The sequence below is a fragment of the Sminthopsis crassicaudata genome, chromosome 1, assembly GCF_048593235.1.
Source record: "Sminthopsis crassicaudata isolate SCR6 chromosome 1, ASM4859323v1, whole genome shotgun sequence".
Classification (NCBI taxonomy): domain Eukaryota; kingdom Metazoa; phylum Chordata; class Mammalia; order Dasyuromorphia; family Dasyuridae; genus Sminthopsis; species Sminthopsis crassicaudata.
The window spans coordinates 110,246,180-110,259,731 of record NC_133617.1 but is presented as its reverse complement, the minus strand read 5'-3'; the positions used below and the strand labels follow the sequence as shown (position 1 = coordinate 110,259,731).

Genomic DNA, 13,552 nt, shown 5'->3' with positions numbered 1-13,552 from the left:
ATGATTGAAAACAAGTGAACAGCAACATATAAGTACTAGTTATGAAAAGGGGGTTGGTGGAAGATGAACCAATGTTTTTCAGCAAAGCTAAGCTGGTTGGAGGGAGAAGGGATATAGTGTCAGAGATTTTAGGAGCATACACTGAGAGGTTGCAGAAACCTTGGGGACTGTCTCATTCAAGGCCAGTGTGGAGGGTGAGGATATTTTATTCACCTTTTCCCCCCATATGGTCTAGATAAATTAAATTCCTCAAATACTCTGTCTCCCATCTCTGATCTTTACATCAGCTGTCCCCTGCTTGAAATATTCTTACCATCTCTATCTCATAGATCTCCCCACTTCTTTCAAGATGCAGATCAAATATCCCCTTCATCTATAAAAAGCTTTTCCTGATCCCCCCAACTGCTAGCGCCCTCTCTCCCTATCTTGTGTCTATCATACATTTCAGTTACATTTATTCTGTATTGATTTCTTCTGAATTAATTTATGTACAGAGAGTGTCCCCAGAGTATTAGTGTAGTTTTAAGTTTAAATAGCTTAAGTTTTAATGGCTTAAACCTGCCCTAAGACTTTTGGGACATCCTTTGTGTATACATTCTCTTCCTTCTCTTCCTCTCACCCTTCCAAAAAACAAAAGTTCCACAAGAACAGGGATTGTTTAATTTTTGTCTTCATTTCATAGGCACCTACTCAATGCCTGGAACATAGAGGATGCTTAAGGAAGGCTTATCTATTGATTGATTTGTATTCGAGTCTGATTTCCCTTAGGATGCAAGCTTCTTGAGGGCTTTACTTATCATTATGCCTTCTCCCAGAACTAGAATCAGTGAAGCAAAAGGGGTCTCAAACATCCACATCACTCAAATGAGAAAAGAGAGACTCTTTTGATATCATTTATAAGAAAGGTGATCTCATTTATCCAAGGTCACACCTAATAATTTGGCAAAAACAGGATTTGAACTCAGGTCTTCTGGTGTTTTTTCCACTCTAGCAGGATGCCTCTCAGGGCTCTAAACATAATGAGCATGTAATAAATATCTGCTGACTGTCCAATGAATCAAGGCCTTTCTAAGGCCTTTTAATCCCTGGGTTTGTAACAAAGGCCTCAGGGGCTCAAGACTCTGAGATTGTCAGACAAATTATGCAATAGAGTTTGAAAGCAGGACTTGCCACAACTATGGAGGAATGATGAGAAGGAGAGGAAATCATTCCATTACTAACTCTGACAGAGAAGTGAAGACAGATTCACCCTTTTGCCCGCTGGGTAGGGTGTATGTTCATTATTTGCAGATAAGGAAATTACTTGGCTCCAGATTTACAAATATCTGGAGCATTGTTTAAGGCATTGCTAAATTCACTTCCCAGACCTGTGAGAGGGTTGTGTGTCAGTATGCTCACCTCCAAACCCTGAGGAGGCTGTCTGCTTCCAGGGTACACACACATGCTAATTTTCAGCCCCTCCTTTTCTTCTTCCTCTCCTGCTTCCTCATAGGGAGCTCCAGATCTCTCTTTGCATGGGACCAGGTTGGAGAGTTTCAGCTTCCCTTGTCAAACCCTCAGTCTTTTGGGGAAAAGTCTCCTCCTTCAGATTAGAAAAATGCACAGATCAAGACCTGTGGGCAAGATCAAAAAACGTCTTCAAGAGGTCAAGAATCAATGGAGCCGGCTGCCCAAGGTGGACTTCAGTCACAATGAAAGTGCCAGGTTGGCCCTGGATGCCCTTCTGGATGGTGGCCCGGAATCGTACCAGAACGCTTTGAGCAAAGAAGGGGAGGTGGACTTCTTGTCCTCTGTGGAAACCCAATACATTCAGGAAAATGCCAAGCAGCCCTATTATGCCAAGGAGCAACCTGTGGAAGGAGAAGTGGGCCTGAAGGTGAATGACTCCGGCTCTCTCCAGTCTGGTACCTATTTCCCCATGTTGTCTGAGGGCAGTGAGCCAGCCCTGCTGCAGAGCTGGGGCGAGGCTGAGAAGCCATACCTGAAGGAGAAGTCCAGTGCTACCGTGTACTTCCAGACAGACAAGCACAACAATATCAGGGACCTCATCCGCCGCTGCATCAGCAAGACCAGTCAGGTAGAGAGGGTTGTGCCGGGATCTTCTTGGCTCAAGGGGCTCAGGCCCTTGTTCTTTCCAGGATATATGTGTGTATGGGTGGGCAGGGAGAGGGTATGGAGGTGTGGGGATGTATTTCACACTCAGCCGTGCTGATTCCTGTAGCCTCTCTGCCTCTTTCTATCAGCTCAACTGTGGCTTCTCAAGGTAAGCTTTTTTCTTGACTTATAAGAGCAGGATCAGTTTCTTTTTCCTTTTATTTTTATTTTTTTAATATTTTTTTAATTGCCTGGCACATAGTAGGCATTTGTTCAGTTGGTCCTAGTTGATTGATTAGCCTGGAAGACTTCCTTTGTTTAGTGGGAAAACAGATAGAAGATCACTACAAATATTAACTCAAGTCTATCAAGCATTTGATGCTCACAAAGTACTTGACACATATTACACTATTTGATCTTCATAGCAGCCCTGGGAGGGAGGTTGTGAATGGGAGCATTCTTGGTTTGTACTTTAAGGGACTGTGGACGTAATAGAGCCAGAGGGGAGCTAAGAAATGGCTAGCTCACACTCAGTAAATGACAGAGGCAGAATTCTAACCCAGGAACTCAGAGGCCAAACCCAATGTTCTTTCCATTGTCCAACAGGAAGCCAAGGTCCTCTGATTGACAGGTTATAGGATTTGAAACTGGGGAGGACCTTAAGAGACCATTATTACAAAAATCCTGTTTTACAGATAAGGAAACTGAGTCCCAGAGAAATTAAGAGCATATACCTACGTAGCAAGACCTGCACTTAAACCCAGTCCTCTGATTCTTTTTCAGGACAACACAGGAGAGATTCAGATGAGAAAAATTATTATCCTCTTATGACATCTCCAACCAATTCAGTCTAAAACCTCCATTCCCCCAAATTGTTGCTGGGCTTTAGTGAATAGAGAGTGGATCTTGGATCCCAGAAGACCTGTGTTCAAGTCTCATTTCTGTCACAGATTGGCTATGTGACTCTGGGCAATTCACTTAAGTTCTCTAAGTCTGTTTCCCCATTCGTAAAAGGAGATAGTAATTGCGCCTGTTTCCCAGCATTGTAGTGAGCATCAAATGAGATAGAATTTGTAAAATACTTTGCAAACCCTACAATGCTATATAAATGCTAGTCATTATTATTAGGCATCCAAAATCAAGCACTTCCTTACTTCCTTGGCTCAGTTCCCTTCAAAAGAGGGATTATTAATACTTCACAGGGTCCTTGTGAGGATGAAAAATGATGACTGAAAGTCCATTTTACAAAAATTAGTTATTGCCTATATTCACATAATATAAACACATAAATGGCATATATGTATATATTTGTATACACACATATATAAATATATACACATGTACATATACAGATTCTTATACTAGACCCTTTTGAAGAACAGTAAGAATAATTACTCTGATGGTAGAATTTCAGAAACCGTGACAGACAGTAGGAGAAATCACTTGAGCAAACAGTCATCACTCTTAACAGCCACATTCTGCTGGGATCAGCAACTTGCCCAGTGCCCTCACATCCTATCTATGGAGGCAGTGATGTCAAAACTGTAAACTTCTTGAGGACAGGGACTGTCTCTTTATTCATCCCCAGGACTCAGACTAGTGCTTGACACATATAATAGGAGCTTAATAAATGTTTATATAGATATATAGATATGTATGTAAACATTTATTAAGCACCTATTATGTAAGTAAACTATTTTTAATTTTTACAAGGCAATCAGGGTTAAGTGACTTGCCTAGGATTACACACAGCTAGTGTTTGAAGCTGTATTTGAACTCAAGTCCTCCTGAGTCGAGGGCTAGTTCTTATCCACTATGTCATCTAGTTGCCTTTTAATAAACATTTATTGATTGATTGTTGTCCTTCGGTATAAATCTTTACTGAATATGAATCTGGAGAGTGTATAAAGGATAACTATTTCACTGTGTGTCCATTCAATAAATAAATAAATAAATAAATAAATATATATATATATTTATTTATTTATTTTTGGCTGAGGCTGGGGTTAAGTGACTTGCCCAGGGTCACACAGCTAGGAAGTGTTAAGTGTCTGAGGCCAGATTTGAACTCGGGTCCTCCTGAATTCAGGGCTGGTGTTCTATCCACCTAGCTGTCCCAAGAAATATATTTCTTTAGAGAAGGACATGTCGTCCTGCATTTTTCTTTGCCTTTCCCTCTTCCCTTTGTACTTTGTCTGTCTCTGCTAAAATTTCACATGCAAATTGGTTTTAGAGTTGGAAGCAGCTTTAGAAATCATCCTTAAAATGATTGCAGTTTGGAGTAACTCCTGGGAAAGAACACGTTGCCTTGTCTCTCACACAGGTCTTTGCAGATTAGTTTCTGTGCTGAGGTCAGTATCAGGCCTGGGCTCTCTCTCAGGACAAATATTTGAAGCCCTAAGTTCCTTCAGTTTCTCAATCTATAAATATATACCTATATATATATACATATATATTTACATATATATATGTATATATGTGTGTGTGTGTGTGTGTGTGTGTGTGTGTGTAAATATATACCTACATCAAAAAGTTACTGTGAGACTCAAATGATGGCTTCAGGCTTTGCATCCCTTCAAGTGCTATGTAAACATCAGTTATTAGTCTGCTCCAGGAGAAGTCAGCTGAGGGGATCTGTGGGGAATATGATAATGGCAGCTGGTTCTCTAGTTTGTCAAGGCTCTACAACTGATCTGTGTTTTATGTTTCCGTGACTGCATTATTCCCTGCTGACTGAGAGCATAGTGAGATAGTGCACTTGGGGGAGTCTGGATGCCTTCGTCAAAAGCTTGGCCTAAGGTTTGGGTTCTGGCTCCCTCACTAACTTTCTTATATGACCTTGACCAAAGGTTTTCACCATTTTGGGCTGTTTCCTCATCTGTAAAATGTGGATTAAAAATCATGTGGGTGGGGATGACGGAGGCTCAGGGTTTTCACAGCCTGGATTTGGAGGCCGAGGGCCCCGCCTTCAATACTGGCTCTGCTAATTAATGATCCCATTTTAAGGCTTGCAGATCATTTTACACGGATGATATAATTTGATCTTCACAACAGCTCTATCGAGAGTCCAGGGAAGGCCGCACTTCCAATGAGCTTTCCTCCCCAACCTCCAGCTGCTTCTATTTTCCTCTCTAAGCTTGTTTTCTGTCAATTCTACTTGGCACAAATCTTGTCTGTGCCTATTTACATAAATTTGTCAAGCTCCTCAATGACAGATATTTCTTTTCCTTCTTTCTATCCCTAGCCCTTTTTGTTGTTTATTGGTTCCTAGCCATATCCAACACTTCATGACCCTATTTGGGGTTTTCTTGGCAAAAATACTGGAGTGATTTGGAACTCGTTTTACAGATGAGGAAACTGAGGCAAACAGAATTAAGTGACTTGCCCAGGATCACCCAGCTAGTAAGTTTCTGACACCAGATTTGAACTCATGAAGACGAGTCTTCTTGACTCCAGGTTTAGCCCTCTATCTACTGTATCTAGCTGCCCTATCCCCAGCTCTTAAGTCTTGATAAATATTTATTAATCCAGTGATAAGGTGCTATTATCCTCTTGTTGTAGATGAGGAAACTGAAACTCCAAGAAATTAGGGGCAGCTAGGTGGCACAGTGGATAGAGCACCAGCCCTGAATTCAGGAGGACCTGAGTTCAAATCTGATCTCAGACACGTAACACTTCCTAGCTGTGTGACCCTGGGCAAGTCACTTAACCCCAGCCTCAGGGGAAAAAAAGAAACTCCAAGAAATTAGTTAGCTTGCCTTCACAGGGTGCACAATTAGCATCTCAGGTAGAATTTGAACCCATGCCCTCCCCACTCCAAGTGCGACGTTCTGTCTACCATACTTCACCTTCTTAAATTGTAGTCCTTTTGCCTTTCTCTTTATCCCCAGCTCTTAACAGAATGCTTGGCTCACTAAAAAATTAATAAAAAATTAATAAACATGCATAAATGCTTGTTGACTTGACAAGAAGCAGGACCTCTGGTGACAGGGAAGGCAGAATCAAAGAGCACAGTCATGGGTGGAAAAATGTCCTGGAAGCAGCCTTCTCCTGTCATAGCCACTGAGCATTGCTGAGCTGGCATTGGGCCCTGTGCCAACTGCTCAAGGGCAGCTCAGCCAGGAGGGTTACAAAATGCTTCAGAGTGAACAAGTGGAATCCTATGAATAATCTGTCAAGCCCCTAGGGAGTTGTTATTGCCTCTTTGCCAGAAAAGCAGGCTCCCCAGTTTGCCCCTGGGGCAAGGTTCTGTAGGGAAATTCCTGGGAAGTAAAAAGAAATTGCTGGCATCTTGAGCCCCCCTCCCTGATCTGAAGTACAGCCCCTTTGTGGCCTCAAGTGATACCACTATGTTTGGTGGGGGGGGGGGTAGAAGGAGAACTTATTTTTAGAGCACCTCATTGTCTGAGAGAAGCATTTCAATGCTCAACTTTTGGAGGGGGCGGTATATATGAGTCATATGACCCATATTCTACAGATGAGGAAACTGTGGCACAAAATATTAGTGATCCATGGCACTGTCAATTAAATACACAGCATCTAGATTAGACCCTCATTACCAGACTACCAGAAAGTTTCCCTTTGGCTTCTCTGTTTCTCCTCTCTCTAATTCATCCCATTCATCAGACAACTGGCAGAGTTATATTACTAAAGCACAAGCATATGCTTTTAACCATGTTCCTCCCTTGTTTAGGGCTTCCTATTACCTCAAAGCTTAAAGATAAACTCCTTTGAGCAATTCTTTTTTTTTCCCTTAAAAAAATTGTATTTCTTATTTTTTCTGAGGCTGGGGTTAAGTGACTTGCCCAGGGTCACTCACACAGCTAGGAAGTGTTAAGTGTCTGAGACCAGGTTTGAACTCAGGTCCTCCTGAATTCAGGACTGATGCTCTATCCACTGCACCACCTAGCTGCCCTGTACTTATTTTGTTAAGGATTTCCCAGTTATATGTACATTTTTAAAAACATTTTTAACATTCATTTAAAAAAATGAAATGAAAAATGAAGTTCCAAGTTTTCTCCCTCCCTCCAGCCCCCCCCCCTACCATTTATTGAGAAGACAAGCGACAGACTGATGTGAAATCATATAAAATACATTGCCCTATTAGCCACATTGCAGCTAAGTGATATAGAGCCTGATTCCTGGAAAATCGAGTTCAAACCAGCCTGAACCTAATCCTGTTTGCTTCACTTAACCCATCTGAAGAATGAATTGGATAAAGAAATGGCTGATTACTCCAGTCTTTGCCAAGAAAACCCCAATGGTGGTCACTAAGTTGGATATGACTGGCATCCTTCACAATCTGGTCCCAATCTATCTTTTCAACTTTTACTTTACAGAAGTCTTGGTGCAGTTTTAAATCTCAATGGGTTAAAGATTTTTAAGACACCCTCTACATTAACTCTCTTTCCCTCAATACAGTCAAAATGGACTTCTTGTGCTTCTTTGCATGTCTGTGCTCTGAGAAATCCCGAGGTTGGATTACCCTCCCACTTCATCTCTTAGAACCCTTAGAATTTCCTCAAAATTGCTCAAGCAACACCTTTATTCATGAGGCCTTTCCTGATCTCTATGGCTATTGATGCCTTCCCTCCCCTTTTCCCCCTTCCCCAGTTACTTACAACTTATTTTTACTTATTTTTGTTTCTCACCTTTGAACCTATCGTCCCTTCTTAGAATGTAATCTCCTTGAGACTTTCATTTTTGTCCTTGTACTCCCAATACCTAGCACAGTAGGTGACACAAAACTGGGAACTAAATAATTGCCTGTTTGCAGAACAAGTGGCAATGAATTTCAGTTGAAATCCAGGATCCTTTCCCACTGCCCAGAATGCCTCAGCTCTCTCCATGAAGGGAGCATTGAAAAGGGGCCTCTGAGGAGGGAATAGTAAGTCAGAAGGTGTGATCTCAGGGAGGAACATCCGCAGATTTCTCTGGAGATAAGCAGCCTCCTTTCTCATGGCTATCTGTGTGCCCGCTGTATGTGTGCTGGATGTGTGTGATAGTGTTTCCATTCATAGCTCTGTGTATGCAAGTCATACAGATATCTATTTCATTTCTCTATCACAGAATCTCAGAACCTGAGAGTTGAGAAAATACTTAGTCTAATCCACACCCCAAGAGGAAATTCTCCTTCAGTACCCTCAACAAGTGATCATTGATTCTTTCCTTGAATAGTTCCAATATGGGGGAACTCTTTTATCTACCTCCTAAGGCTGCCCATCAAACTTCTGAATAGTGCCATTGGTTAGGAAGTTTTTTCCTAACATCAAGCCCAAATTTATCTCTTCTCAACTTTTAACACATTACTCTTTTTTCTTCCAATACTAAACAAAACAAGTCTAGTCCCTTTCCCAAAAAACAATACTGAAAAGACCTTTTTTTGAATGGCTTCAAGCATTACTTACCAGGTACAGATATACAGAAACAAAAAAAGGACTCTCAAAGACCTATTCTTTTTTTTATATATATATATATATATATATATATTTTATAATATTATCCCTTGTATTCATTTTTCCAAATTACCCCCCCTCCCTCTATTCCCTCCCCCCGACGACAGGCAATACCATACATTTTACATGTGTTACAATATAGTCTAGATACAATACATGTGTGTGAATATCATTTTCTTGTTGCACAATAAACATTAGAATCCGAAGGTACATGTAACCTGGGCAGACAGATATTAGTGCTAACAATTTTCATTCCCCTCCCAGTGTTTCTTCTCTGGGTGTAGCTACCCCTGTCCATCATTGATCAACTGGAAGTGAGTTGGATCTTCTTTATGTTGAAGATTTCCACTTCCATCAGAATACATCCTCATACAGTATTGTTGTTGAAGTGTATAATGATCTCCTGGTTCTGCTCATTTCACTCAGCATCAGTTGATGTAAGTCTCTCCAGGCCTCTCTGTATTCCTCCTGCTGGTCATTTCTTACCGAGCAATAATATTCCATAACCTTCATATACCACAATTTACCCAACCATTCTCCAACTGATGGACATCCATTCATCTTCCAATTTCTAGCTACAACAAAAAGAGCTGCCACAAACATTTTGGCACATATATGTCTCTTTCCGCTCTTTAGTATTTCTTTGGGATATAATCCCAGTAGTAGCGCTGCTGGGTCAAAGGGTATGCACAGTTTGATAACTTTTTGAGCATAGTTCCAAATTGCTCTCCAGAATGGCTGGATTCTTTCACAACTCCACCAGCAATGTATTAGTGTCCCAATTTCCCCACATCCCCTCCAACATTTGTCATTATTTGTTCCTGTCATCTTAGCCAATCTGACAGGTGTGTAGTGGTATCTCAGAGTGGTCTTAATTTGCATTTCTCTGATCAGTAGTGATTTGGAACACTCTTTCATGTGAGTGGATATAGTTTCAATTTCTTCCTCTGAGAATTGTCTGTTCATATCCTTTGACCATTTATCAATTGGAGAATGGTTCGGTTTCTTATAAATTATAAAGACCTATTCTTTTTTTCAAGTTGAATATTTTATATTTTACTTTTTCTCCAGTTACATGTAAAACAATTTTATGTATTTATTTTTAAATTTTTTTATTTATTTTTTTTCTCTGTCAATTTTTTTTTAATTTTTTATTTTATTTTATAATTATAACATTTTTTGACAGTACATATGCATGGGTAATTTTTTACAACATTATCCCTTGCACTTACTTCTATTCAGATTTTTTCCCTTCCTCCCCCAACCCCCTCCCCCAGATGGCAAGCAGTCTTACATATGTTAAATATATTACAGTATAATTTAGATACAATATATGTGTGTAGAACCAAATTTTTTGTTGCACAGGAAGAATTGGATTCAGAAGGTAAAAATAACAGTTTACACTCATTTCCCAGTGTTCCTTTTCTGGATGTAGCTGGTTCTGTCCATCATTAATCAATTGGAATTGGATTAGCTCTTCTCTATGTTGAAGAAATCCACTTCCATCAGCATACATCCTCGTACAGTATCATTGCTGAAGTGTATAATGATCTTCTGGTTCTGCTCGTTTCACTCAGCATCAGTTGATGTAAGTCTCTCCAGGCCTCTCTGTATTTCTCCTGTTGGTCATTTCTTACAGAACAATAATATTCCATAACATTCATATACCATAGTTTACCCAACCATTCTCCAATTGATGGACATCCATTCATCTTCCAGCTTCTAGCCACTATGAAAAGGGCTGCCACAAACATTTTGGCACATACAGGACCCTTTCCCTTCTCTAGTAGTTCCTTGGGGTATAAGCCCAGTAGTAGTATGGCTGGGTCAAAGGGTATGCACATTTTGATAACTTTTTGGGCATAATTCCAGATTGCTCTCCAGAATGGCTGGATTCTTTCACAACTCCACCAACAATGCATCAGTGTCCCAGTTTTCCCACAGCCCCTCCAACATTCATCGTTATTTGTTCCTGTCATCTTAGCCAATCTGACAGGTGTGTAATGATACCTCAGAGTTGTCTTAATTTGCATTTCTCTGATCAATAGTGATTTGGAACACTCTTTCATATGAGTGGAAATAGTTTTAATTTCATCATCTGAAAATTGTTCATATCCTTTGATATTTTTAAATTTTTGAGTTCCAGATTTTCCTCTTTCCGTCCCCCCCCATTGAGAAGATATATGTGAAGTTATGCAAAACATTTCCATAAAAGTCATCTTCTAAAAGAAAACAGATCTCCCTATCCCCCCCCAAAAAGCCCAAAGTTTTGTTTTTTTTAAAGTAAGCTTCAATCTGTATTCAGACACAATAAGTTCTTTATCTGAGTATAGAACTCCTAAGTTGTCTTAGATCATTGCATTGATGAGAATAGCAAACTCACTCATAGCTGATCATCCCACATTGTCACTACTTTGTACCCAGTACATTTCACTTTGTATGAACTCATACAAATATATAGAATATATATAGAACAATATATTCTTATTGTTCAATATAGAATAATATTCCATCATAATCACAACCATCAGCTATTCCCCAATTGATGGGCATCCCCTCAATTTTCAATTTTTTGCTCAAGAGCTGCTATTTCTGTACATTTAGGTCCTTTTCCTTTTTTTTTTTTAAATCTCTTTTGGGATACATGTCTAGTAGTGATATTGTTGAAAGGGCTGCATGATTTTATAGCCCTTTTGGCATATTTCTAAATTGTTCTACCAAATGGTTCAATTAGTTCACAATTCCATCAACCATGCTTCATTTTCCTCACATTCCCTCCAACATTTGTCACAGACCTATTCTAAAAGGGGAAAGACAACACATAAAGGGAAGCTAAAAAGTTTGGGGGGGAAGTGGGGGAAGAAAAGGGAAGGGTTAATGGTATGTGTAGTGGTGGGTCCTTCCTCAAAATGGAGGTTCTAACTCACCAGTGGATGAGGGATGGAGACGGCATTTTGAGTCAGGGTGGTGGTTTCCACATGAATCCTTCAGTCTGGGTCTGTCTCATCTTTTCATGTCCTTTTGTGTATTAATCCACAGAGATTGTCTTGATGTCGGGCTGTACGTGCCTACCATTGTAGCCTTGTCTAAATGATTGTTATTTCCCACAAAGTGAGTTCTGCTCCTTTGCCCCCAACCTATCAATATGGTCTCTCCTGCATTGTATGTCTCTGCTCTTTGATGAGCAGAGTACCAGAGTAGTTTCTGTGAAAAACATGCCCCAAAACAAGAGGGAGAAAAGTGGAGGATCAGCAAAAGAGGGAAGGGGAGAAGGGAAAGGTTAAGAGAAGGCATGGAGTGGTAGAGGGCTATTGGCAATGGTTTCAAGTGGCATTCGTTAGTGCCCCTTCAGACCTAAACCAAACTGGTCACTTCTGGTCTCTCCAGAGGCAGCCATTAAAATCTCTTTCCACAATGTGCCTGAGTAATCTTTAGGTTTTGATGTGTCCCATAATACTGTTTTTGTTTTTGGTCATCTGGCAACAGACTGTCACCTAGCCATCTCCCAGAGCCTTCTTCAGGCAGTTCCAAGCTCATGTTGCAGAGATTTCAGCAAGAGCTATTAATACCAATAAGGCTTTAAGATTTACAAAGCCCTTTTTAAATCTTTATCTCATTTGATTCTCACAGCTCCTCCCATTTTACTGACAAACTGGACTTGCCCAAAGTCACACAGTGAGGTCCAGGCTCTGAGCTCCATCCATTACAACACTGTGCTCCCTAATGCTGTATGTAAAGGCCTTTTAAAAAAGTTTTTACATAGGCTCACCGTGTCTTAAACGATATTTTATAACTATTACTCAAAAATGTGAATACTCCTCCAGTGGTGTCACCTAAAAGTGTTCACCTGATGGAGGTTGTTGCAAGGAGATCTTGGCTACAGCAGCAGACCCAGGGATACTTACCTGGACATACTCTGGTAGAAAATATCTAGTGGAAGATACATTCAAAATTAAAGAAGTTGGTGATGTGGTAACCAATGAAGAGAAGGGGAAAAAGTTCTAATTCTCTCCAGGAGAAGTAGGGGACTTGAAATAATGTTGTAATGGACATAAATCTGAAAAAAAATACTCTTAAGGTTCACAAAGCTCAAACACATCTAATTTGATCCTCCCCAACCTCATCTGGGAGAGGATAGTTTCTCTCTATTTAACAGAAGAAATGGGCAAACTAGGGTTAAGAGAACTATCCAAGACGGAGGATTTGAATTCAGATTAAAACCCAGCACTCTATCCAAGCCCTCCTGAGCTGCCTCTGACATGATCTGGGTTAACAGCCAATTCACTTCATTTCTCTGAGTTTCCTTTTCATCAATAAAACATATTCCCTCCCTTCCAAGATAGTTGTGAAACAAGCATATACTGGAAAACATGAAATTCTCTAGATAGGGAAGTAGTGTTTTTAGATGGCTAGGTGGTTAAGTCCCATAGTTACACAGACAAGTTCAAATCCTGGCTCAGACATTAGCTGTGTGACCCTGGATATGATGCTTTCTCAGTTTTCTCAACAGTGAAATGGAGAAATCATAGCACCTACCTCCCAGGAAGGTTGTGAGGATCAAAAGAGTATTTTATAAAAAGCTTTGCAAACCTTAGAGCTAGCTATATAGATGTCCTTTTCCTAGATACAATAATCCTATTATACATTTAGGACAAGTATAGCATCCCTTTTTATAGATGACCAATATCACACAATTTATAGCAAATACAAGACCAGTCCTCAATTCATTTTAACAAGCATTTATTAAACCCCTACTAAGTGTCAGAAATGATAGGTATACACAAAGACAAGATAAAATGTGTTCTCAAGGAGAACATTTTGCTTCATCCTACCCCCCAACCCTAACTAAGGGGAAACGCAAAAATGTTAATTCGAAATGAATGCAATCAATCAATCCGATCAATACATATTAAGCACCTACTATGTGCCAGGCACTGCACTAAGAACGGGGGATACAGTCCCTGCCCTTAAGGAGCTCACAATCTAAGGCCCCAACTGTTGTC

General features: G+C 40.2%; 1 protein-coding gene across 3 annotated transcripts in view; it reads left to right on the top strand.

Moving 5' to 3' along the window:
• Positions 1-1,278: 1,278 nt before the first annotated feature.
• Positions 1,279-13,552, top strand: part of FAM83A (family with sequence similarity 83 member A) — a 43,446-nt gene continuing 31,172 nt past the window's right edge. Inside the window, exon 1 of one of the 3 annotated variants that reach the window (XM_074266188.1) lies at positions 1,279-2,077. In XM_074266188.1, coding sequence (XP_074122289.1) covers positions 1,598-2,077 — 480 coding nt within the window. In that variant the 5' untranslated portion in view covers positions 1,279-1,597. The remainder of the gene's footprint in view (positions 2,078-13,552) is intronic. The other 2 variants (XM_074266197.1, XM_074266180.1) reach the window with 2 other exon arrangements.